The 27,526-nt window shown below is 36.9% G+C and overlaps 1 protein-coding gene and 1 long non-coding RNA gene across 3 annotated transcripts; one reads left to right on the top strand and one right to left on the bottom strand.

Annotated features, from left to right (window-relative positions):
- Positions 1–230: 230 nt before the first annotated feature.
- Positions 231–24,878, top strand: AGGF1 (angiogenic factor with G-patch and FHA domains 1). Of its 2 annotated transcripts, none has more exons than XM_082783454.1 (14): positions 231–444; positions 601–697; positions 1,199–1,404; positions 2,215–2,361; positions 3,881–4,069; positions 8,341–8,410; positions 16,287–16,398; positions 17,305–17,356; positions 19,652–19,753; positions 20,104–20,269; positions 20,518–20,600; positions 21,528–21,655; positions 23,049–23,148; positions 23,756–24,878. In XM_082783454.1, exons 1-14 carry the CDS (start codon positions 274–276, stop codon positions 23,954–23,956), a joined length of 1,824 nt encoding a protein of 607 aa, XP_082639580.1. In that variant the 5' UTR covers positions 231–273; the 3' UTR covers positions 23,957–24,878. The 2 variants fall into 2 exon arrangements, with proteins under 2 accessions (XP_082639580.1, XP_082639579.1); XM_082783453.1 differs by lacking the exon at positions 8,341–8,410 and adding an exon at positions 14,318–14,672 and having other exon boundaries at positions 238–444.
- A 143-nt stretch (positions 24,879–25,021) lies between these two features.
- LOC309890054 lies at positions 25,022–27,303 on the bottom strand. Its single transcript, XR_014319365.1, has 3 exons — positions 27,257–27,303; positions 26,477–26,545; positions 25,022–25,947 (listed from the first exon to the last, which is right to left on the bottom strand). It is a non-coding gene; the product is annotated as an uncharacterized lncRNA (long non-coding RNA).
- Between the last annotated feature and the right edge of the window lie 223 nt (positions 27,304–27,526).

Raw genomic sequence — 27,526 nt, 5'->3', positions numbered from 1 at the left:
GGCGCTCGGCGGGGACTCTTCTCGCGCAGCGCCGCCGCCGCCGCCGCCGGGCCGGGCTCGCGGGCGCGGGCGCGCGCGCGGGGGCGGGAGGACCGCGGGCGCAGGCGCGGGCGCGCGCGCGACGCCGCCGTTGGTGCCCCTCGCGCCCGGCCGGGGCGCCATGGCCGGGGCCGGCGGGGCCCGCTCGGTGCCGCGCGGCGGGCGGCGGGCGGCGGGGGGGCGCTGAGGCGGCGGCGGGGGGACGGGGGCCGGGGCTGGGGCTGGGGCTGGGGCATGGCCTCCCCGCCCGGCGGCGAGGCGCGGGGCCTGCGGGAGCGGGTGGCGGCGCTGGAGGCGGAGCTGGGCGCCTGCCGCGGGCAGCTGGAGCGGGCGCAGCGCCGGCTGCGGAGAGCCGAGCGCCTCCACCGCGAGGCGAGGGAGGGCGGCCAGGCGCTGAGGAGACAGGTGGGGAACGGGGCCTGCCCTGCCCTGCCCTTCCCTTCCCTTCCCTTCCCCACTAAAATAGCTGCAAAGCAGTTAGATTTTGCCAGAATTATAGAAAACTATAGCAGACCTCTAAAATGTGGCTTTGCTGTCCGTAACACGCCGTTTCTCTTCCAGGTGGAAGAGCTCACTAAGGAAATCCACAGCAGGAAGGAGAAGGATACATCTAGCATAGGCGTACAGACAGAGGACTACGCGGCGTGGTCGCAAGCAGGTAGAGAGAGTGGCAATCGCTCATCTAGAGCTGTGATGTTAACTGGTATCTTGCTTGGCGTGGTGTGTGGTTTTTTTTGCTTGTTTGTTTTTATATAAAACACATTTCAAGTCTGTATCCTTAGCAGCATTAAATTTGGTAAGCTAACATTTGCCTTTCAGACCATTTACAGTTTCTTCAAGCCGTGCCTTTTAGAACTGTACAGTAAAAAGTATCACAGACTGTAGCAGAACTTGTGCCACAGTACTCTGATATATAGTTACTTCAGACATTAAACAACTGTATCTTGTTCCAATTTTTAAAGTACATCAAAACAAGATATGACTTTTTCAATAAATGTAGAATAAATTCAGCATGGAGGCATGACCTAATAATGGACGTCGGCTAAACTACTTATATGCATAAATTTGCTATTTAAGACTAAGGATCCTTAAACTGTTTTGTGTAAAATACTGCTTTGCTAATTTATATAACTTCGACTTTTTTTTTTTTTTTCTTCAGATTATTACTACTATGAAAATTATTATAATCACACTGATACTCAGGACTGTGCACCCGAGCTATCAGTGCAGCACAATCATACAACAGAAGCCACTGAGCAAAACTCTACAGAGGACTTAAAGGAGGACATTAATGTTCCTGAAAGGGTGGATAGCGCTGGAGTTGCTGAAGGTGGAGAAGAGGAAAATTTCGTCCAGAATTCACAGGTTATAGAACTGTTCAGGTTTTTGCTGATTTTCAAGTCAGTAGTCTGTTGATACTATCATTTAAAAGATACACTTTTGGTCTTGATGTCATTTTATGAAATGCTTTTTTTGGTGGTGGTCTCAGAAGGATAGTAGCAGACATTGTTATGCTTTGAAATTAGTTCTTTTTGTAACATTTGTTCTTCGTGTAACATTAGTCATAGGCTTGTCTTTTAAAAGTGTGGACATTCTAAAACATATGTCTGGTATGTGCTGGAAGCACTGAAAGTGTGATTTTTTTAAATCAAAAAAATATGTTTAATATGGCCATGAAGAATTTCACTTTTTTATGGGGTCCTATTTTTTTTCCTCCATCAATAGAAATAGGATACATATAAGGAGAAAAAACTTGTTAGGGTTTTTAATTATTTTTTTTTCTACAGTGTTTTTTTTCCCCTGTTATCCAGCCTCTCACTTTTTTTGTGCCTTAGCATCTAGAAATTGAAATGGAACTGAGAGCAGGTACCTATTTTAGGAGCCTATTTTAGTAGTGTACTAAGATATTCACTGTGTATTTCTGATGTGAAACATGTCTGAGAAAAGTCTGGGGGAAAATGAAAGGGACGGGATGGAATGTTGGTCCCATGAAAATCCATGGGAGTATATCAGTAAATGCCAGCTTGATTTTTGTGTCTGTGTCTAATAATCCAGGTAACAGTCCAAGTCCATGGAACACTAATATGTTTTATTTAAAATAGCGCACTGCAAAATGCCAAAGAGCTAAAGAGTTTCTTTTTAGAGGAAAACCAATTTCTTACTTTCTCGTCTTAGGAAACAGAAGGTACATCAGTACCAGAGGGCTCCTTGGCTGAGAGCTTGAGAGCTGCTGCAGAAGCTGCTGTTTCACAAACAGGATTTATTTATGATGAAAATACAGGATTGTATTATGACCATAGCACTGGATTCTACTATAATTCGGTAAGGGTAGTTTTTGGAATCCTTGGCATTTTTCCTCTGCTGCAAAAAGTTAATTAGTAAAAGTTGGTATGAACAGTGAACGAAGATCTAAGCTGACTTGAATGAAAATACTGTAACAGTTAATTTCTGCAATACGTTTTCCTTATCAGAGCTGTTTGCTTCTTGTCCTGTGAGGTGTGTATGTTTGTACATGCATGAATAGATAGGTGTATAGACTGTCACAAATCCGAGTAGAACTCCTCTGCTGAAAATAGGTCTTGTTTGCAGGAATACATTCAACTCAACTTAAATGTGCCTGTGGTAAACAAAAGTAGTTGTTTTCAGGTGTGGTTCTGTACTTCATTACTTTTTTAAAGCCTCAAACTATATCAAGAGCAATGATATCACTTGGGGAAGTAGTTAAATATTTGTGTTTGGGGCTACAGAGTCCAGTTTATGATATAATTGCAGAAAAAGAGAGTAAGTAATATCTTCTTGTTCAGGAACTGTTTTCTGTATTACAGGAAATGTTTTTGTGTGGGGTTTACATGGCAAGGCTTTGGTAAGAGGGCAGGGGGACTGTTGGTGTGGCCTCACTGAAAATTTCAGGGACTGCCCTGTGCTGGACACAGACACCTCTACAGTGGCCCCTCCACAGGAAACAGATGAACCTATCAGAGATAGCTGATCTGCCTCTTTGAAATCATGTTTAAGAAAGGGCAAAACTGCACAGTAAAATAAGGCATAGGTGATGGAGAGAGTGTGTAGAAACAACCCTTCAAACACCAACGTCAAAGAAAAAGGGTGAGGAGGATGTGCTCCAAGCACCAGAGCAAGCATGGAAGACCATGCTGGAGCACATACCCACACTGATTCCATGAAGAGTCCCATATGGAAGCAGGTGGATGTTCTCTTCAGGAACTGTGGGCAATGGAGAGCCCACACCAGAGCTGGTTCTGGCAGGAGCTGTGGCCTGTAGGGGACACACTGGCGTAGATGTGTCCTGAAGGACCACACGTTCTGGGAGAGGACCATATTGGGGCAAGGTAGAAGTGTGAGGAAGGAACAGCAGAGAGAAACTGTTATGAACTGACCACAGCCACCATTCCTGATCTCCCAGCTCAACTTGGGCAGGGGGATGTTCAGTAGAGGAGCTGGGAGTGAGGGAGTGAAGTTGACCTAGAGAAAGAAGACATGGGGAGAGGTGTTTTATTTTTTTTCTTTGTTTCTCACCCTCCAACTCTCTTAATTGGTAACAAATTAGTCAAGTCTGTTTTGCCCCGATGATAAATTGGTACATGATCTCTATCTTTACCTCAACCCACAAGGTTTTCATCTTATTTTATCCCCCTGTCCTGTAGAGGTGGGCAAATGAAGAAGCAGCTGGGTTTGGGTCTGCCATCCAGCCAGGGTCAACCCACTACAGATCTTCAGTAGATCTGAGTATTCAGTATGTGTTACTTTTTTAGCTGGGTGTGTTCTGTTGAGCAATGTGTTTGTCAAAGTAATGACAAAGTTGTTCTTAACTTTTCTCATAAAGGAAAATCAACTGTATTATGATCCAACAACTGGAATTTACTATTACTGCGATGTGGAAAGTGGCCGGTACCAGTTTCATTCACGAGTGGATCTACAGTCTTACCAGGCTTCTGGTTCTCAGCACACTAAGGATAAAAAAGGGAAAAAGAAGAGAAAAGAAACGGAGTGGAATACTGCAAATGAGTATAAGGTAACTTCAGAATTGATAGATAGAAATTTGTTTTGTTTTTTCATGATGCAACTTAGAGGTTGTGGTGTTTGGTTTTTGGGGGACATATCCTTATTTTCTGAATGATTCAAGTGTCTTTAAACTATATACAGCAGGTTGATTAGATGTAGCTATTGTTAAAATAATTTTCCCACTGAATAATTAAGGATCAAACTTTAGACTTGGATCCCCTCACTTTCTCAGTGTTGTTTTATTACAGTGCAACTGTGTAGATCTTTAAAGTTGAGTATCAGTGAAGCTCTCTAACAAACACACTGGGATGAATTTGGGTTACTGTGTGGACTCATTTTCCAACTAAATTCAGTATACCTTGATGTCCTGATTTCTGTTGCTTTTTTTTTTTTTTAATTCATGTGATGAATCCAAAAATGAAGGAAGGTTTTGAAATTGTAGAGACACACCACTCTTCCTCTGTGACTATGTATTCCAGAGTTCATTCCACTGATGTTTTAATGCATCTCTACCATCATTTGGGATTGATGAAATGTCCAAAGTTTTAATTCATGGAATATTATGCTCTTTATTGATTTTTTTTTTTTTTTTTGGTCAATACATTTTTGTTGTTCATGGTGTGTAAGTATATCTTAATAAGTGACGACTGTAATCAACTCTTATTTTAAGTTATGAAAAATGTAACTTTATTTGGTTTTCTGATTGCTAAGAGAACATACAATGTAGTACATAGTGGGTACCTTGAAAAATGTTGGTCACTCCTAGGCACTGTAAGTGCTATTGTCACACACCTATTAAGACACAAGAAGCCTTTGCTTAATGAACACTATTACTGATGTTGAACAAATTCAGATAATACTATTCTACAAATTCATTTATTACTTAAGACTTATTAAATGTATATATTGGTTTGTTGACCAGGCCTCCTTAGTTTGTCTATCTAAAGCTGCTGCTTTAACCATTGCATAATTTCATTGTAGTGGCCTCAGCAAAGCTGATTTGTTGAAATCTGTCGTAATTATGTTAGTGTACAAGTACTCGTAGCCCATCATTACACAACCTCAGTACAGAGTTTAAAAATTTTATATTGGGAGTTACATTACCTGAAAGACTTAAAGATGGAAACTGCTTACAATAAGAACCAGTGAAGATAAGTTAGATGGATAGTGGTAGTCGACTGTGGGTAATGTGAAAACTTCTACTCCTAGAGAGAACTTCACACAGAACATTCTTTCTTTCTCGAAAGCCTGGGGTGGATACTTAGCATCTCTGAGTATAACGATCCTTTAGACTTAGGAAGGTAATGCAGTTGTAGCTAGGAGCGTTACCAGCATCTAAGCTGCAGGCTAGCTGTGTGCAACTAGTGAATTGGCATTCTGACACTCCCAAAAGACATAGCTAATAGAGAATTTTATTCATTCTGTGTCAGGAAAACAACTTAAAAATGAGTCTTTATCATCACGTGCAATTAGTACATCTCTTAAACTTAGGTATGTGTTGAACTTTTACATAATGACCTAAATTTACAAATGTATTAAAAGCTTTGTGGTGTATGTAGGCCTAACCTAGAAAATAATGTAGGCAACTTTGTGGGATCCCATCCCCATTTGCTTCTACCATCAGATTGTACTGCAAATAGCTAGCTGTCTTTAGCTCATATTATGTTTAAAAAAATACCGTTATATAGATGGTCTTGTTAACAAATCTTTTCTTTAAGTTTGCACAGCCACAAGGTAGGAGGTAAACATCCACTTTTTATCCAGTCAGTACATTGTGAGTTAATTTGATTAAGCAACAAGCTAAGCGGCAAAACATTTAAAATAGAAAAATACATTCTGTAGCATGCAGATTTGTACATTTGTGAACACTAAGTCAACGATGATGCCACAGTCCACAAGGACTTTCCTTTTTTTAACTTAAAAGTGGAGAATATGAAGCAAAACTTAAAACAATTACTCTGCTTTAACTTTGGAAAAAAATAAAAAGCCTTTTTGTCAGTCCACTTTTACGTAAATGCAATATTAGGTTTAAAAAAACAAAAAATACCTTATTGTCGTATTTTATGTAGTTGAGTTAAAACACCCTATTCTTAGTACGTGGTTCTTACAAGAAATGATTATTTAAAAAAAAATGCATTAATGAAAGATCAAGATTTCTTAGAACAAAAGATCATGGATTTTTCTGGTTTTTTTTTTTTGTTTGTTTGTTTGTTTTTTAAAAAGGAAAAAAAGGAAAAAAAAAAGTTTGTTAGCTGCACAGTCTCGTTCATAGGTGTATGTTATTTCTTGGCAATATTGTTGTTGTCCAGTTTTGTCTGGTATTGCTAAAGGCACTAATTAGTTCATAGTAATTATTACACTATTTACATCTAGAAACAAAAACACGTTTTTAAGTAGACTCTTGTAGTGTTCTCTGTTGAAATTCTTTCTTCTGCACTTATGCACATCCTTCTCTACTCTCCATTCCCTCTTACACTCATGAAAAAGTAAAATAAAAGCTATCTCCAAATACTGATGAAATTTGTAAAGTTCCTACAAGTATTTTGAAGATTAAGTATTCCATTATTGCTTTTTCCAGTGGGTTACTTACTATCTTAAACTGTGGGGCTAGCTGGAAAAGTGTCTCTGAACATCATCAGGCTTTTTGTCCAGTGTATGCTTTTTTTTTTCCTCAATGTTCTGTTTTTTTCCCCACAGCCATTACAAGTGGGAGAACAACTTTTTTTTTTTCTTTGCCTGGTCTGTGAGCTGCTAACAGCAATAAATGAAACAGTACCGTAGTCTAGTTCTGGGAATATGTCACAACCCACTTGAACATTATTATTCGTGATTAAGATTAGAAGGTTTCTAGGAATGTGCATATGAGGCTGAAGAAGATATTGAGCAGTGGATATAGAATTTCAAGTATGCAAACACTCATTAAACTTGCTTTCTTTTTTGATTAAGGGATTAAATATAAGCAAGGTATTGGTAGATACTCAGTTAAAAGTTTTTTATAAAATATATATATTTTTTATAAGAAATAAAAAAAATAGCAACTGCATGTGTAGGCTGTCACAGAAAATATTTCTATATACACAATACTGGTAGCTATACAGTTTTTACAAAAACTGTGAGTTCTAATTTACCTAATTCATTTAATCTAAAATTAATCTGTTTCTTAATTTAGAAAGAACTGTAACTGGGTCAAACAGTTAACTTTATGTATCTGGTGGCTGAAGGCTTTTTTTGTTGCAATTTAGTTTGTAGTCACTGTGAGAAATTCAGTATGCTCAGCTATCTTGTATATATACACTATTCAGAAGTAGTACATGGGATGTTTAGCACTACAGAAATGAACGTTCTCCACAAATATCATGAAGAGTGTTCATGAAAAGATGATATAAATCTGAGAATCTAAAAAATAAAATTATTTTAATGATTAAATAAGCCATATCATATTTTTAACAAGCCAAGTTACCAAACAAGAAAATACTAGTGAGCTTCTGGTAAAAAGGATGTGCTTATAATAGCACAAAAAAAGGAGATGAGCTCAGAAAGGTTAGTCCCCTGATTTGTGTAAGAACTTTTTGTAAATATTCCTTCTTTCCAGTCACCAAACTTCTTTATTACAAATAGCTTTCTTTCAAACTGCGATCCTAAGCGTGCTTGCTTTTAATAGACAATTGGGATTTGAGAGTACATAGAATTAGCCTACATGTATATGCAGCTCTCTTAAGAAGGATTGGTGGAATACTCTGGAACTCTAAGGCTTCAGTTCTTGTTTTTGTAGTCACAGGCCAAAAAGTTGAGAAAGAATTACCATAATTGCATCCTTCAAGAGAAGGATCTTTAAGTTAATTTGGAACACTGTAGACTTCCTTACTTTCTTTTACAAAAAAAAAACATCACAAGGTGGCATAAATAATAATGTGATCACTGGTCCAATATCTAGTTCAGCTTTTTCATAGAGATTGGAGAATTGACTGTGTGCAGTGGTGACCATGTAGTTTTACTTGCTGGATTGGGACTGTCAGTGATATAGAGCAAAATTTAGGTGCAGTTAGAAGGCTCTCAACTATGACATTTTACAGTTTACTGTTAATTACTGTCCAATAGATAATATCCAGTGTGGCACTCAAAAGTCACTCCTACTATATCCTATTATAGATGCATCCTAGCTCCTTCTGTACAAGAGATAAGGCTTTTGTAGTAGTACTTCCCATAGAACTCTAGAAGCAGTGATTTTTATTTTTTTATCATGTGTAGTTTACTTTTTGCTGATATTCATCCCATCTTTAGGTACGTCAGTTGACAGAAACCATGGCTAATCTGAAGATATCTTCTTTTGGATTGGCAGCTTCTGGTAAAGGTAGAGTAGAGATACCAAACACAGTAGTCTGTGGATGTTCACCTTTAACCTTGATATACTTACTGAAGAAAAAGAAACTAGTAGTTGATGTTTAGCTTATCTATTTTCCTAAAGATTTTTTTTGCAGCTGCTTCATCAAAATCTTTTCATCCAGAAAGTAAAAAAGTAAAATATATGTATTTGAAATACTGTATAAGTAAAACATCTGAAGAAAACTTTGATGGTATTCTAGAATATTTGGGGAAAATACATGTTTGGCATCACTGTATTAACGTGGGGTGTCTTGACTAATCATGCTACGCGTTCTTTAGACAAGGCAAATTCATGCTTCCTGTGTTTCAGAGCTCCCCGCTATTGCATAAATTAACTTTTTTATGATATGGGAAGAGCTTTACTCATTTTTATGGCTTTTAATTATTTTCTTGTATTGAAAATGTCAGCATAGTGAAGCTAGAAGACAGTACTTGTGAAATGTTGCTAGTAAGTGAAAGCTTGGTCATCTGAGCAAAAGAACTATTTTAACCTTTTTGGAAACGCTTCATTAGTAAAATATTGGATTTCAGTAGTATTTCAAATTGAGAGATTCAGTGATAAAGATCTGACATTCAGCCCTTTTTATTAGGGTGTTAAGTATCCATGATTCCATTAAATCATCTACTGAGCTTCCGGCAAAACCAAGAAGCAACAGACTACATGGAACTGGAAAATTGTTTGTGCTTATGTTTTGTGTAAAGTAAACAGATTTGGAAAACAAAGCAATTAAATGGTATATTTCTTAAAACTTCATGCATACAATAATTTAAGTTCTAATTTGTAGGCATGATCAAGAGTTGCATGAATGTGCATGTAACTCAGGCATAGTACAGAATAAAGGTGAAGTTGTTTGGAAAGAGCAAATGTTTGTCTCACTCTGTCACAATACAACAAAAAGTATATTTAAATGGTTGAAATATTTTGAATTTGTTATTAAAAACACTTCAGTTACTATAATTATTCATATATATAGGCAGGCATTTCTGAAGATCTTTGTATGAGTTGTTTTGTGACCTATGCCTTAGAAAGCAAACCCATCAATTCTTGTCAATATGAACATGATCTGTAGTTCTGAAAAGATCAGTCCTCATGAAATGCATAAAATTGACATGCTTATCTTGAACTATTTCTCCTGTACCTTTTCATTGTCTTTGTTAGGGATACAAAAATAAGAAACAACTCAACCCTGTAGTTAAGGAGCAGTTTTATTACAGCTCAGATTCGTTCCACCTTTCAACTTCACTCCTGAGCAGTGAGAGAGAAAAGCAAGAGATCATATAGTGATACCCAGTAGATACCAAGCTTTCTGCTAAATCACCTGGAGACAGGTTCTGTCCGGCTTAAGACTGTTGGGATTTGTCTACAAAGTATTTAGATATTAGGTAAAGCAACACAAGGAAAAGTATGTGCCTGAGGTCATGGTGTAACAATCGTAACTATAATAAGCATGAACTTGCATACTTTGTGTCACTAGTTTGGGAAGAAGCATTAAGTATCCTGCCATTGAAAAATTAAGTTCATTGCTGGTATTTTTTAAGTCATTAAAAGATGATGCTGCAACTTACTGCAGTTTGCACAGTTGTGCTTTCATACATGTTACTTGTGTTCTGTTAGTACTAGCAGTCATGTATAATGAAGAAGGATTTCTTCAGCAGAAGATCCCCTCAAATCCATTCAGTAGCCCCAGCCGTAATGGTTAGACCTGATCAAGGCAGTAAATGAATTCTAACATTTATATTAGCTCAAATGCAATTATCTTTGCTATTTGTAATAGCTTAAGAGAGTACTTTGTGTCCTAATTAAATATGTAAAAAAAGTCATTACCTCTGACTTTTTTTCATTTCCGCAAATATACTGAGTCATTTTTGACTTGTTTGCTTGAGGCATGTAAGATTATAGTTTAGACAGAAGGAGGAGTATATGAAGATTACTCTTCTGTCTGTATTTAATAGCAGAACTATTTATTTATTTGTTTTCTTAAGACCTGATTGTAGTAGTAGTGGAAAAAAATACTGAAACTGCTGAGAAAAGCTTAATGATTGTATTGAAAGAGGGTATGTGCATAGCCTTTTGTCGATCTCTACACATTATTAAAAATTCCTGCTTTCAACACATAACAAAGAATATTGTCTATGCTTTAGTAGCCAGGCTTTGAAACAGCACCTTTTTATTTTCTAATTTAGAACATCTGAAGAAATATCAAAAATGAGTCCTCTGGACTCAGTATAGAGCAAGAGCTGAGTGGTTGGAGTGTTAAACTTGGTTTCCAGTGTGTCAGTCATCTGTTGCTTTGCTTCAGTCATGTGTTTTGAGCAGGCAATTTAGTTTCTGTGTTTTAAGAAATAATTTTTAAAATTTCGGTAGCTCATGGTATTATGGGAAGAAATACGTTTAGGATTGCAGAGAATGTCAGCAGACTTGCTGAAGATGCGTTTCACTCCTGCACCCAGATAATTAATAAAAATGTTGGCCATGGCTGGCCCCAGAATTGAGCCCTGGGGAACACGGCTGGCGACTGGCTGCCAGCCAAATGTAGCCCCATTCACTGCAACGCTTTGAGCTCTATCATTGAGCCACTCAGTGGGGCGTTAACCTGTTTATCTTGCTGTTGGACCATTTGTTCATAAGGATGCCGTGCAGGACAGTATCAAAGGCCTTAGTAAAATCCAGAAAGATTACATCTGCTGCCTTCCCTTCATCCAGTATGCGGTGACCTTATCACAGAAGGAGATCAGATTACTAAGGCAGGACTTTCCCTTGATGAACCGTCACTGTGTCCGATAATAGCTTTGTTCTTTAGCTGCCTTTCAGCATCCCCCAGGATAAGCTTCTCCATAACTTTTGCAAGGACTGAGGTTAGACTAATATGTCTGTAGATTCCCAGGTCTTCTCTCAGGCTCTTTCAGTAGATGGGTGTACTGGTGGCTGGCTTCCAGTTAGCAGGGATCTCCCCAGGCTCCCATGACCTTTGGTAAATTGTTGAGAGGGGTCACACTGTAACGTCTGATAATTCCTTTGGCATTTTGGGATGAACCCTATCAGGCCCCAACAACTTATGAACATTGAGCTGATACAACTGTTCTTTACAATCTCCATGACCACTCACTGCTTTCCTAGTCCTGGTCCTCAAGTCTGAGAACCAGGCAGCACATATCTATCAGTACTATTAAATATTGATGCAAGAAAGGCATTAAATGCCTCCACGTTTTCCTTATCTGTACTTGTTATGTTATCCATTTCAGGTACCAGTCCAGTGTTTTCCTTTGTCTTCCTCTTGTTTTGACATACTTGAAAATGCGTTTTTTGTTGTCTGACACCACAGCATGGCTACTGTCAACTCAAGTTGAGCTTTGACCTTTCTTGTTTTCTGCCTGTGAATGCAAACTGCAGCTCCGTACTCTCCCTGTGAAGCCAGACTTGGCTTCTAGAAGTCTTGGATTTTATGCCCTAGTTACAGGAGTCATTCCCTGTTCAGCCCAGATGGTTTTCTATTCCACTCAACTTCACTTGCAGCACAGTGGTATTCCTGCTCCTAAGCTCTTAAAAAGTGTTTCTTGAGAAGTGACTAAGTCTTGTGAAATCCTGAACACTCTGGAGCACATTTTCAGGGGACACTGCTAACTAGCTCTCTGAAAAGCTTGAAGTCTGCTCTCTTAAAGTCCAGGATGGCAATTCTGCTAGCCTTTTTTGTCCTTACACCAAAAATTTTGAACTCAGCTATTTCAAGATCTCTGTGGCCAGGACAGCCACCTACCATCACCTCTCCCACAACGCCTTTCCAGTTCTCAAGGAACGGATCTGGGAGGGCACCTTTCTTAGTTGGCTCACACAGTACTTGTTACAGAAAGTTATCTTCAACATGCTTTTATGATATTTCTAGTTTATGTCTGAGAAGTTAGAATTTCCCTCAAGGGCAACTGATCCTAAGATTTCCCCTGATTTCCTATAAAATTTGCCATCCGTTCCAGCGTCCTGGGTGAGCAGTTGATGGTGGACACCTCACTTACCTATTTTATCTGTCCCTTTAATCCTTACCCAGAAGCTCTTTACCACGCTATCCCTAACAGCAAGGGTTGTACAGTCTAACCTCTCCATTACCTGTAGTGCAACACCTCGTCTGCCCTGACTGTCAGTCAGGAGGCTCATCCCACCAAGTCTCATTAACTAGTGAAAGCAGCTATGGGAAAGGAACGAAGCTTAGAGTTCGTATTTTGTTCCTCCTGCTGCGTGAACTGATATACAAACATTTCAGATGTGCTTCTGAGCCTGTAGCACTCCCTGGAGCAGCATACATGCTCCCATTAGCCTTGCCACCTTCAGACGGTGCCATACTATTCCTTGGCTTAAGTTCAGGGTACCTAACAGTATCCCTCTCCCCCATCAATCCTTGTTTAAAGCCCTATCAACAGGTTATATATGGCCTGTCTGTAACAGCCCATTAACAAATGAGTGATGTGTATGAACTGTACAAATCTTATTTTTGGCCAGATTACTACATCACTGAAAATAAGTAACATAGCGGCCTTGCAGTCCCGTTCGTTTCTAGATACTGCATTTACAGGACACAAGGAGGAGGGCAAGTGTGAACTTGTAATCATTCAGGTAAAACATGAGGTCACTTAATACTTGTTGATTATTCCTAAGAATCTGCTGTCTTACTGGAACTGTCTCAACAATGCTCTCTAAAGTCCTATCCAATAGCTTGACCACTGAGCAGAGGGAAGTTCTTGTGTTTTTCTTATAATTGCACTACTGATGAGTTTTTACAATTTTGGTCAAATTTACATTTTCTCTTGGTAAAGTGGAAGTGCTTTAATTTCCATGGTATTAGCATTCGTATTAGTTTGTGTACCCTGAAATGTAAAATGCTCTGTGCAAAAACTTGCTGAAAAGAAGTAAAAATGTTTACTTTACCCACTGCATTGCAAATTTTTACATTCTTTAAGGCAATTGAATGCATTTATTCTGAATCTGAAAAGGCAAATAATTCACCAATAAAATCTGATATGTTTTTCATTTCTCTTTTAAAGCCATTTGTTTTCATTGTACTTTTTTAAGTTGGTCATCGGGGTTACTACATTGAGAATTACATTTTCAAGGTACTCTGGCAAAATTGATGTAACATTTTAGAGATTTTTCCGTTCAAAAAATTTTGATGGTCTGTTTTCTGCTTGTGAAATCAAGTGACAGTGGAAAAACCTGCAGTAATCTGGTTCGTATGATACGCAATGGAGAAGTTTGTTGCAGTAGGAAATGGATTTTCAGTAGAATGTCATCCACGTAGCATATATTAAAACTCTCTTACAAGTTCTCTACAGTATCTTGATGAAAGCCTTTGTTAAAGCTTCGTTTTTTAAAAGAGGAAGAGCAGGTCATTAGGGAAGCATGGGTGGGAATTCCAGATATTTGGGACCATTCTGGAATAAAACAAGAAGACAGAAACAGGAGGAAGATACGATGAAGATCAATTAAAGAACTTTAAAACAAGTTGCAAGAATTTTGTAAGAGAGGGAGAAGAGTCGTGAAAGCAAAACTGGAAAATAATCGAGATGGTGTTTTGTAAGTTTGAAAGTAAGGACAAGAATTTTAATTTTTTGAGAGAGAAGTGCAAAGAGTAATTGAAGGTTAGAAGACAAGTGTAGTCACACCTTCCCAAGTAGGAAATTATTTTAGTCATATCTAACAGAATGTGAAAATTTTTCTACTGAAATGTTGACTGCATGCAGAAAACTCTGGAACTGTAAGCATTTCTTAATAGTTGTAAATTAATTCCCAGTGAAGAATTTAATTCCAAGCTTATAATATACTTTAGAATAACTTGATCTATAAAGAATATAATTTTCCTCAAGTGTGGTTTCTGTAACTCCTCTCCAGGATTTGGACGCAGAAGAGCAGAAATCATCTAACAGTCTGAACTGTTTTTCCACTACTGAGCAAGTAAGTTCTACTGAAGAAGAAGAGTCTCCTAATGCAAGAAAGAAGACTAAAATGGACACAAAAATACGAACCAGTCTAACAGCCAAAGAATCGTTTTCCACAGACAGTATAAATTCACATTCACACAAAAGTACACCAGATACTGCAGCATACACAGATGACAGTAAAATAGTAGACACAGAAAGTGAGCCAGAAGAAGGTGAAATTACGGATACTGAACATGAAGTCTACAGCAGTGAAGATGAAGTAACAAGTGAAGAAACCAGTGATTCAGAAGACTCAGAAAATGAAGGTGAATTGTACCTTTTATGTATGATATTACCGTATTTTTCCAAGAACCCATTAAGAAAAAAATACAGAACAGTTTGGATAATTAAAAAATAAATAAAAGCATCTTACTTGAGATCCTTGAGTTTAAAAGTGCTGTATGTTAGTTGTATGTTTCTTTCTTTTCCTTTGCCCTGTAGTTGGAACTAAGTAGTGATGTTTCCCTAAAAACTGTTAGGGGTATAATTTTCTGGGCTCATGGAAACTTCAGTGGTAGAATAAATGTTTTTACATTAGGAAAGTGTCATGAGAAAAAGTTTCCTGACTTTTAAAATAAAGATTCTAGTACAAATCTCACAGAAATTCTGTTTATTAGCTAATATATAGTATTTCATAGAATTATCTAGGCTGGAAAAGACCTTCAAGACCAAGTCAAGCTGTCAGTCTGTGCTACCATGTCCCATAACTAAATTCTGTTCCTGATGCTGTTCATAAACAATCATGTATAATTCAGTGTAAGATTAAATCCATTGTGGTGAAAAGGGTTACTCAGTAGTATTTGAAATCATATCTTGTATTCATTCCAGTGCAACATGTGAGAAGTTGGGATAGAGAGGAAACATGTATGCTCTTCTGTATCAAAGAAAGTGTTGTCTAAAGTTCTTAAGACCTCCTCAAGAATTTAATAGTCTCTTGAAAAAAAAAAGGTGAAAAAGTTAATGCAAACAAAAAAACTGGTGCAACGTACCTGCAAAGGATATCCTAAATCACAAAATGAAATACAAACTATAGTAGTTAGGAGTCTGTACTGCAGCCTGGACCATGCACACAGTTTGTTTCTTCTGCTTTCATTCTTTTACTTACTCAGCTACCCTGATTATGATCAATTAATGCCAGTTGAAATGCCTGAATGCCTGATACTAGCAAGCATATAAACTCCCCAGTAATTCCAGAGTAATAAAAATGAGATTTTTCTGTCCTCCTACCTTTTGAGCAAGTGTCTTCCCATCTTGCCCATGTATTCCTACCTGAAACTGTCGGAGACTGTTGATCCAAATGGATATTCAAGACAGAATTCGTACAGCTGTTGGAATATTAACAGTACTAATGCAAAAGAGAAAATATATACATCTGTATGCTCATGTATTATGTCTTATCTGTGTTGATGTTTTGTGCTAATAAGAGTAAAAATCAATCACAGTATGTTTGACAGAAATTATCAAATACAAAGTTTTAAGTGCATAGGGTTTGTCATGTGGCCTTTTCTCAAAGTAAAGGAGTATTCAGTCAGTCACTCTAATCAGTTTTGACTAGTAGTCCATGCAATTATAGAATGTTAGTAAATTCCATGAATTTATTTATATGTTATTTCTGTAAAGAACCACCTCTGTACATGTAAGCAATGGGAATTAGTGAAGTATTTTTTGATTGATAGTTTAGTGTGGAGCTGCAAAACCTTTGAAACGGTAATTTCATCAAAGTTTTCTCTCAGATGTGTTTATATTTCTTTTTCTGAATGTTGCATACAATTCAGCTAGATAATTGCAGAATGTATATCAGTTATTTGAAAAATATGAAATATAGGAGTATAACTATAACTTCCTGTTTGTAACTTTTTTCTTTTTTTTTTTCTTTATAGATGAAGAAAAGATTTGGCCTCCTTGTATCAGAGTCATTGTAATAAGATCACCAGTTCTACAGACTGGATCACTTTATATTATCACAGCTGTGAAACCTGCTACCATTGGAAGGTAAAACCAAATGGAATTTGTTACCTGTATCTGAAACTAAGATAACTCATTCAGAAATTCAGGATCACCAGAAAGTATATATTGTGCTTCTCATGCAAATTCCAGTAAGGTTGATTCACCACTTTGAAATAGTAAGTTACGATTTTTGCTACCCTGTATGCATTCTTTCAGTTCCGATATTAAAAGTAAAATAAAACTCTGGTTTGTTCATTGTGGATGATGAATGAATGCTTTCTTACTGAAATCTCCACCCCCTCTTCAGCTGCTTTTAACTGATGCTGATACGTGTTCTGATTTGTTCTTACAGCTGGAGTGTTTCAGGTACATTTATGTGAAGTTAAGCAGTTGAAAATTCTCCATGTAATTTTCATATAGGTTCCTGTAATAGCTGCATTGTTTCTTCATCCCCTAGTAGAAGAACTAATATATAAATTCATTCCTCTTCCCTCCTACTGCAGTATTTTTGATAGTAAATCTGAGTCAATGACTCCTTAATTGCTTGTATTACCTACCTAATGCTACCAAGAACTCAGTCTTGGCATTGAAGACTGATGCCAAGATGCACTGAAGTGCTTGAAAGATGCAGAGTTCCCGACTGTTATTTACAGGCCTTGGATTTGATGAAAAGTTCAGATAGAAATACCAGCTTTATATATAAAAATTTAAATATAAACATTTAAAAATACAGCTTTACTGTATGTTCACTGCCTAATTTATAAGATGAAAGCACATGAGGCAAGTCTCCACATTGTGTATATTGTAACGTACTACTTCTGTGTCTGTAAAGGTCCAAGATATTGCAGAAGGGAAACACAGTATTATGGCTCAGCTGAAATACATTTTGAAAGCCATTATTAAAACTATTCCTAGTTTCTCATGATTTTATGTATCAACTTTCCTTTTCAGAGAAAAAGATGTTGGACACACACTTCAGATCCCTGAAGTTGGAGTCAGTAAGGTAACTCTTATTTCTGTTTGCTACAAGGGAGATAGATCTTTGTATGGATGAGGATTTAGATTTCATAGCTTTAAATATTGCCAAATGTTAATTTTTTTTAATGAACTTTCAGAATGAGATGTGCTTTTAGCCACTTCTACAAAGTTAGAAAAAAGAAAGCATACAATATTTTAATGAATTGGAATATAATGTAAACACAGTGTGATTTCTAAGTCTAGAAAAGCTAAAGTGTGTTGTTTTTGTTGTTTTTGTTGTTTTTTTTTTAATTGCAGTTTTAATAGTCCATGGTTCAATCCACAGCAAATAATTATTATCTTAAATTTCTTAGTTATTGAACTTGAGGAAAATGAATGGTTGGCATTAGGTATCGATTGTATGGTAAAATATCAATGTCAACTAGTTAGAACTTTGTTGTAAAAAAAAAAAAAAAATCCAGTCCTTATAGCTGAGCTTAGAAGCTTAGGTTGTGTTTTATTTTTCTGTAAGTTAGTTGTATGAATGTGGAAGTTATGCAGAGAGAGTTCAAAAATATAAAAATATTTTAGTGACAGATGGATTTTTTTTGTAGTTAAAAGAGATTAAAGGTAAATTATATGTTCAGTTTTCCTAACTACTTCGACATAGACCATAAATACAGCACTCTAAATTGAAGAAAATGTAAATTGACAGATATGTCATCTAAACAAAAAAAGGTGATAAAAGCATCTGCAAATGCAAGTGTGTGAAATAAGCTTTACTATGTCTGTTCCAGATGATAGCTCTGATTAATCAGCCGTTTAACATATTTTATACTGAACAATTTCTAGACAAATTTTTTTCCTGCTATTAATGGTATTTTCAGGCATGTATTTCAAGTTGGTGTTATAAAGCAGCAAAAGTTGTTTTTTTTTTTAATTTTTCTTCAATAGTATCATTTACTTTGCTTCTTTGTATGGCTAACAATATCTACCAGTACTTCATGGGTACCTGAGTTGCTTTTAAATATGTTTCATTGAAATAACTGATCGTCTACATAAATTATTTCACTTTGCAGATAAGGAAGCAGAGGCATGAAGATAAATGGCATATATCTAGAAACAAAAAGTTACTACCAGTTTATTTATCTTGAAACTTAAAACTGATAATTGTGGATCACTGTCTTTCACTTATTTTAAGGGTAAAGTGAGATTTAAAGAAATAGCACCCTGCAGTTTTGCAGATTTAGCATCTTTAGAAGTTTCTGTTCATCCTGCTCAGTAAAACAGAGGTAGAATTAAAAGCATTAGCAAATAACCCAGTCAATCTTTCCACCATTACAGGAACATTCCCATTGTAAATTTATGCTAACCAGTCTACAAAATACAGTTTTGTTGTTGTTTTGTTTTGTTTTTGTTTTTGTAGACTGTTCTTGCTTAAAGACAATAAGGTATTTGGTTTCAAATGAGCACTTTCTTCCCATGATGATGATTGTGTTTTTTTTTTCACTACTGCAACAAAAAAAGATCTTTGCTTGTCAAATTTGAAACTCACTTTTTTAGATTTGTTTTTTATTGGGAATCTTAGTTGGTTGCAGAACTTGATACTTTAGTTTGCTTAGTGGCCATTTTTGGAGGTAATGTGTGGGTTTGTAAATTGGCTGCTATATTTCCAAGACTACGGATTTGTTTTCTCTGTTCTGTGTGGACTCAGGACCGTTACCTATATGGAGTTGCAATAGATTTAAAAAATTGGTTTGTTATTATCAAAATCAAAGCAGATATAAAGAACAATAAATAATGGATAGGGATTGTGTCCTGGGCATTAAGGTGCAAGTGAAAGTGAATTACATGAAATTTACAAAAGCATGGCACTTTAAGCTATTTCAAATATGAAAGACCAAGTAATCTGAAGCTGTAGAGATTCAGATTTTTTATTAATTGCATTTCTTTAAGTATCTTTTTTGATGCTTTCCAGAAAGGGGAAATTTGAGATTGCTGTAACATACCTTCCAAGGCAAAAATACCATGTATTTATAAGAACAGCTAAAAATGCTTTATTACTAGATCCTGCAATCCTTTTCAGGATTGCAGGATCTTAATCCTGGATCAGTTTATGGTAAAAATAGTTATATTTTTACTGGTACACTTTATCTGATGTTGTTGCAGTCCATTCGTTTACATTTCAAATATATAGAATCATAAAGCATGGAATATTCTATTAACCAAACCCATTCAGTTAAGTTGCCAAAATAAATTCTGAAATCTTACTTTAAAACAGCGTGTAAATTGTGAAGTACATGCTTAATGAGAATATTTCACTTAGTCTTCTCTTTATCAGTTCCATGCAGAAGTATATTTTGACCATGATTTGCAAAATTACGTTCTTGTGGATCAAGGCAGTCAGAATGGGACAGTCGTTAATGGAAATCAGATTCTTCAGGTAAGTATTTGCTGTAGTGTTGCAGAAAACTGTAGTCATTTTAAAATATGGTATGGCAAATCACTAGCAATGTCATTGTATGGCTTTTCTCATACAGTAATTCCTTCCTTGATTCCCTTCGGTTTTCAGGGCCACTTGTAATATTTCATGTTTGTTTTATATAATGAATTAGGAAAAATCCACTACAATTTACAGTTGCTAGAGCAAAATACATCCCATGGTTTAAATATTTGTCCGCATTTGAAAGATGAAGCTGAATCATTAGATTATGAGCAGCATTCACAAAATAGATTTGGTGTCCTACTTTAGGAACTAATAACCATGGCTGACAAAACTTTCTTTTGCTATAGCCGAAAACAAAATGTGATCCCTATATCTTGGAGCATGGTGATGAAGTGAAGATTGGTGAAACTGTACTTTCTTTTCATATACATCCTGGCAGTGATACTTGTGATGGATGTGAACCAGGTCAAGTCAGAGCACATCTTCGCCTGGATAGGAAAAAGGAATCCTCTGGTTGGTTGTGTTATCACTGGATATGTTTTTTTTTTTATTATTGGTCCTTACTTTATAAACTTCTTAATCACTTCAGATAGTTTTCTTATAATTTCCTTTCTCAAAACAATAGTTTTACAGCACAAGGCACTGCATTTTCTTCTTGGTATGTATGGCTATGTATAAAAATGTTAGAACAAAATTATTTTGTGTTTGGAAAAAAAAATACATTATTACTTAGAAATTCAATCTTGTGTTCTTCCTTTTAGTTTGCCCGGCACTTAGCAAAGAAGAGAGAGAGTTAGTCAGAAGAAAAGCGTTAAAACAGATACGGGTAAAATATGGCCTACAGGTGAGTTCACTGTAGAAATTAAGAGTTTGAAGGTCCACATCTGCTCTGTGATTCCTGTTTTAAGCCATAAATGTCTGAACAAGGGAAGCTTTTAGAGTCTTAAGTGGAGTCTTGAGTGGTGGTTTAACTCAAGCTTGTCTTTTGTACACTAAATCTTTATAAATTTCTAAGGATGATAACAGGGCTTGAAAGTTCTCTTAGAATTTTCAAAAAAGATAAACAGTTCTAATATGTACAAGATTCCTCATACCATTGAGGTTAACACTTCTTAAATCATTGCTATCCTTACTTCTGAAAGTTAGGTATGCACTGAATTGCAGTGCACTCTTTTATTTTGAAAGGGGAAAATAATGAGCAACTTAGATAATGATGGAAGGAAGAGAAAAACTTAAAGTTTTTTGTTAAAGTCTGGTTTATGATATAAAAATGCCAACATGAATATATGACAATATTAGAGATTATTCTAACTATGGAGTTGCATCTAGCATTTGTAGTAAGTGTTCATGTGGAAAACAGGACGCCATCATTTCACTTGAATTCTTCACCCACTGAAATAACATCAATGTAGAATCTATACAAGGAGAACTTTAATCTATTTTAAAGAACTAGTTCTTGAGAAACAGGTTATCTGTTGTAACAAAAAGTCAGTTACATGATATTTCTAGTGGCTTGTCCACATGGTTTTGTGTTTAACGCGGAGAAATTGATTCTTAGTACAAAAAGAAGATTCAAGAGAATCTGCTATTTTACAGACTCCATGAAATTATTTACTTTTGAAAGAGAACTATACATTTTCTGTTTTAAGAGTAAAAATTAATAGTAAGACTTAATATAGGAATGAAGTAGGATGAAGCTGCTTTACTTTTGGAAGCAGAATAAAGAATTTAAAAACCATTTGTCTTGATGGAATTTAATCTGTTTGTAAAGAATACAGAGTATGAAGACAACAAAGCAGTGAACAACCCAAAGTACAAAGACAGAGCAGGAAAACGCAGAGAGACCATTGGCAGTGAAGGAACTTTCCAGAGAGATGATACTCCAGCTTCGGTCCATATGTAAGTGTTTGGGGGGAAAAAAGTCCTCTGTGTCCCTCTTTATGGAATCTTACAAAACAGTGATACAGTTAAGTATCAATCAGTTACTAGGATACATTTTGTTAGAATACTAATTATCTGTATACAGTGTGTTATGAGAACTACAAAACAATTGTTCTCACTTCCCAGTTCATACGCTATTATTTTCTCCTCACCTTCCGTACAGAGTTTATCTTTGCAGTAGGATGTTTAGATCACTTTCTTGCCATCTTAGTACATCTGGTCAGTTCCTTGATTTTCCATTGACACTTTCAACAGCTTGTTTCTATTTTTTTCTGTCCAGTCCCAACAATAGTAAAAAAGAAATTCACCCACATCATTTCTTTCAACTGTCAATATCCAGCCTATCACAGGATGTGCATGTACACTGTTAAATGACACTTATGTTAAATTTCCTCTTGAATTATTCCTTTGCTTCTTTAGTTTTTTTTCTGTTTGTTTGAAACATGACCTTTTAGGTGCTTGTAAGTTAGTAAAAGGAAATGTGAAACAATGACATGAGATTCCAATATGTGTTGGAATGCTTTAGTGGTGAGGTAGTGATACTTCTCATTAGTGCAGTTGATTCCCATTCATCTGTGCTGTATCTTTTAACTCCTAAAAGTCAGCAAGTAGTTCAGAGGGAGTTTTAAGAAAGTTGGTGTTGATCAGAGTCTTAGGATAGCTTTGGTAACCAAAGATATTTATGGGAAAATAAATGTAGAATCACAGAATCATCAGGGTTGGGAAAGACCTACACGATCAAGTCCAGCCATCAGCCTGACCTACCTAAGACCTTTCACTAAACCACATCCCTTAATGCCATGTCTGCACATCACTTAAATACCTTCAGGGAAGGGGACTCCACCACTTCCCTGAGCAGCCTGTTCCAATGCTTGACCACCCTCTGTGCAAATAAATTCTTCCTAAGGTCCAATCTAAACCTACCCTGGTGCAACTTGAGACCATTTCCTCATGTCCTGTCATGTGTCACCTGAAAAAAGAGACCAGTACCCTCCTCTATGCAACATCCTTTCAGGTAGCTGTAGAGAGAAATGAGTTGTCCCCTCAGCATCCTTTTCTCCAGACTAAACAACCCCAATTTCTTCACTAGCTCCATTGTTCTCCTCTGCACACATTTCAGCAACTCAATATCCTTTATGTAGTAAGGGGCCCAGCACTGAATGCAATATTCAAAAACTTGAGAAAGTTGGCACTATGGCCTTTGAGGTAGCTCTTAGAAGTAGGAACAACACAGTGGTTGGATTTGGGTTTCCAGAGTTGCATATGCATGCACGCTTCTGTCCTTGAATATTTGATTAGCATTTGTTTTGTATTAATTCTTGTTTATGAATTATCTTAAAATTTCTTTAAGTGAAATCAGTGACAGCAACAAAGGACACAAAATGTTGGAGAAAATGGGATGGAAAAAAGGGGAAGGCCTGGGCAAGGATGGTGGTGGCATGAAGGACCCGGTAAGTCTGTCTGGTTTGCACTTGGAGGACAAAGAATTAGAAGTGCATTTGCAATTGGAAATGTCTAATGATAAGCCATGATTCACTGGAAACATTTCAAAGTTCAGTGTGGGAGGGAATAATCTTAATAGGACTGATCACAAATCAATTTTACCTTTATCAGTGAAGTATTCTGAAACTTTACTATGATTTAATCACATCAGTGGAAAATGACAGTAAGGTGGTTTTCAAGAAACTAAACAAAGGAAGAGAGACATTGGATTAATAATTTTGTGTTTTTATACAAAGACTGTCGGAAGAAAGAAATTAATTTGTGTGAATTCAAGATGGGCATATGATGTAATCCTTCACTTTCACCAAGACAGCTGTAGCACAAAATTCAACCTACATACCGAGCCATGAGAAAGGAAAAACTGGCAAGTCACAAATCTTTGTATTAGAGATGCCAATTCAAAACCTTGGCAAAACTTTAAATGTTCATGTATGATCTAGGTATAGAAGAGCTGTAATCAGAAGTGCTTGGTGAAGAGGGGGAATAGTATTATAAAATATTAAGTGTTTAGAATACCTAACCTGCAATTACAGTACTGTTTGGTGTATTTGACAGATCCACCTTCAGTTACATAAGCTGAATGCAGGTTTGGGTACAAGCAGACCGGCCTCAATTGAAGATGTTCAGATCATCCAGAGCAAGAATAAAAAGAATTGGGATAAAGCAAGAGAAAGGTTTGCTGAAAACTTCCGAGAACCTAAATCACAGAAGGATACACCTAAGATTACGCCTTGGGTTAGAGGGACCGCAGACTGAAATAATGTGGTTCCACAGCAGGGTAATTCCTGTGTGTAAATAGTTGGAAGAGAATTTATTTTTATTCTTTTTCTTTTGCTAAAGCAGAGGTTTGGTGATATGTAAAATACAGTTGTGGAAACAATTATGCTAGATTAACTCTAGTATGTTAATTGGTTTTCTGTAGTCTTCATGCTTTTATAAAAACATTTTTAATAGGAAATGAAAGAAACCTAGGGGATATTCAACTTTAAATACTTGAATGTGATTCTCATCACGAGCAGGAAGTTTCTTCAGTTTTGTTTTTAACACAGAAGTTCATAAAAAAACAAAACACGTTAGATTTGATAACCTTAACTTTTGAACAGCAGTTTAAAAGCAAGCTGAAACAAACACCCCACACCCCCAAAAGAACAGAACATTGTATTGCCTTTTCCTTTCTTGTATGTTTATTCATGATTGCCATGAAATGCTCAGCAAGAGGTACATGATTCTTAAATTCATACACTTCATTACCAGTCATGTCTCAGCTTACCTTCAGTAGAAAACAAAAATTGTTTTTAATGATCCATCAGTACTGTTAAAAATAATGTGCTCCATGAAATAAACTACCAGCATTGGTGAAGAAAACAATGTTCGAAGAGAGGACAGCGTGTAGCAAAATTTTCTTCTGTGAAGAATTTGCTTGAGACTTGCTCAGAAAATCTGTATCACGTCTTTTAAAAGAGGGGGTATGTTTAGAAAACTGCTGTCTGTGTGTATTGTTTATTAATTTCTTGTTCTGATGCATCCATTGCTGGCAATGGAGTTTCTGCCAGGAAAAAAAAAAAAAAAGAAAAAAAAAAACAACAAACATTTTGGGTGGAAAAGGACTGCCAAACTGATGCTAACAGCTTGGTATTTATTCACTGTTCCTAAACACAATAAATTATTGTAAATATAAGCAGTGTGCATCTTGATACTATCTTGTGCATATGCTGGAGGTGAGCACTCTTCTACAATGAGAAAAATTTAATCCAGTTTTAGTCAAATTATAGTTTTGGTAGTTGCACAAGACACAAGTAACTGTCAAGCACTGTGAGGTGAAACCAGAACAGGTTGCTAGCTATTTATATTAGGCTATCCTTAGGCTCTCATAATATAAAATGAAATATTCATTCCGTGATGTTTAAATCATTAAAGCACACAATTTAAGTGTAAGGGACTCTTTACTTCAGTAGCATACAGTTAGTGATACAGCTACGAGTACCCTGAATGCCTGTAGTGGTATTGCTTAAAATCAGTTCACAATTCGCCTTTGTAAGCAGCTGTCTTTTTCTTGATCTTTTTCTTCTTTTTCTCTTCATCTTTTTTTTTTTATCTTTTTTTGTTATAGCTAGTTATGAATTACTGGCTTACTTTGCCAATACATTCCTTTTTGTTAACAACATTTACGTTTTCAAAATATACCTCTTTCTAGCTGAGAAAAATAAAAAACTGTATTAAACAGCAGTACAGTAAGTTTCAGTTTACCAAGTATCTAAAAAGGGACTGATGCTACTAGGAAAAAAACAAGAGCCTGCAAAAACAAAGGGTTTGCTTATACTTTTTTGTTGATGCTGTTAATTTGTTTGTTTTAAAAATGACCTCTATGGTCTTGATAGTAAATCAAACTACAAATCTTAATTTGAAGGGATAAGAACACATTTTGTATATATATCACTAGGAACCTTAGCATTCATTCTCCCCAGTTATTCAAGTTACAGCTCTAAGAAGTCAATCACTGGTTCATTGCTGCCATGCAAAAAAAAAATGCAATGTTGAAAGATTTAGCTTTAAAGATTTAAAGTTTGTATCTCAAAAAGTTTGTGAAGTAAGATTTAATTTGCTCTGAGAGAGGTACACTCTCATGCAGTTAAGCATGGTCTGCTTTTGGTACTGCAGCTTCCTCTTTTAACAATTCCGTATGAAGGGTCGAAGCTTAGTCTCGGTTTAGTGTTGGCATGACAAATCTCATTAGCTCTTGGTGCTGCCTGGGAAAACAGAAAAAGCAGTTCCATTAATACAAAGCACTGCTAACAAAACAACTGGAAATAAGGTATGACTAATCTTCATCAAGCAGTTGTGTAGCTTTATTGAGAAGACTTTTATTGAGCTAAGTAAGGCTCTTCCTCCCCTATTTGTCACCCCTTAGTAAGCTTAAGAAAAATGGAAGGTGGAAGCCCTTAGTGGGATGCAAATGTTATGTGCAAATGCAGTACTGCTTTCCCTCATATCAGGAGGAGAGCATGAGCTGCCTTTGCACTATTATAATTTTGGAGGCCATAACCAGTAAGATACAGCATGAAGTCTGTCTTACCTTCTCAATCCTCCAATCACCTTGTTGACTTTTCTGCACATTCCAAGTCAAAAGTTTCAGTATTTACTATGTATACATAAAGTAATATTTGTATATACAGTGTGTATCATCTTAAAACTGTTGACAACATTACAATAATTAGTTTATACAAACAAACAATTTTCTATAGTCCTAGTAGGGAATTCTGCGAAGCACCAACTTACCAAACATACTGTAAAATCCAAAATAGACTAAGAGGGGTAGATCTGTTCATATCTTCAGTGCTGAACACCCTATCGGTCAAGTAAAAACACAGAGCACATTTATCACTGCATGAAAACCACTGGATTAAACCAGAAGGGGCTCTTAAGTACTGTGTGCATTTGAAATACTTTTGTAAGTCATGTCACAGATGAAACTCGGCTTCTCTTCCAGCAAGAATGGACCCTTTGCTGCTGCAATCATTTGTACCAAATGTACTTGGCACAGGCTTTCAGCTTGTCGATAACAAAGCCACGACAGCAGGGAGAGATCTCAAAAACAGCGTTCTAAAGACATGGCGTTATGTAAGATTTGCATAACAACTGATGTTGTTTTTATATGGACTTGGTATAAATGCTGCTTATGTTTTTGACCAAAGAAAATGTTTATTCTTCAGCCAGTTGCCTTTCACCCAAATTTTATTTTAACCTGGCACTAGCTCTGTTCTTCTGCATACATGTATACATGCATACAGCTAAAAGAAATAAATTCATCAGGACACAGCCCTGCAACGCAGCAGAGCATCACCCATTTCTCCTGCTGCTACCTCCCAAGCTCCTTGGTTAAAGCAGGAGTAAATAAATAAATAAATAAATAGATAGATAAGTAAATAAAAAAATGGAAACACCGTGAGGGAAGCCACACGCGTGAGGGAGGCCTGCGGGGCAGAGCACCTCCCGCCGCTGCCCGCCCGAGCCGCCCCTCAGCCCCATAACCCGCGCCCAGCCGCGGCCGCTCCTTACCGCCCTGCCGCGCCCGCCGCCATCTTGTCTCGTCTGCCCCGCGCGGGGGCGGCTGAGGGAGGAGCGCGGGCTGGGGCCGCGAGGAGGAGGAGGAGGAGGGAGGGAGGCAAAGAGCAAGCTGCTGCTGTGCTGCTCTGAGGGTCCAGAATGAGTCTGACACATTTTAATATATGTATATCAAAGTGGCTTTTTGAATATTTAGAATCAGAAATGATCCTGAGAAGAATGGGTGAAGTCCCAGGAATGGTTTCGAAAGGGAACTGCCCGGTG

This window comes from Aythya marila, assembly GCF_965140915.1.
Source record: "Aythya marila genome assembly, chromosome: Z".
Taxonomy (NCBI): Eukaryota; Metazoa; Chordata; class Aves; order Anseriformes; family Anatidae; genus Aythya; species Aythya marila.
The sequence above is the reverse complement of the archived record's forward strand: the minus strand, read 5'-3'. Positions and strand labels throughout refer to the sequence as shown.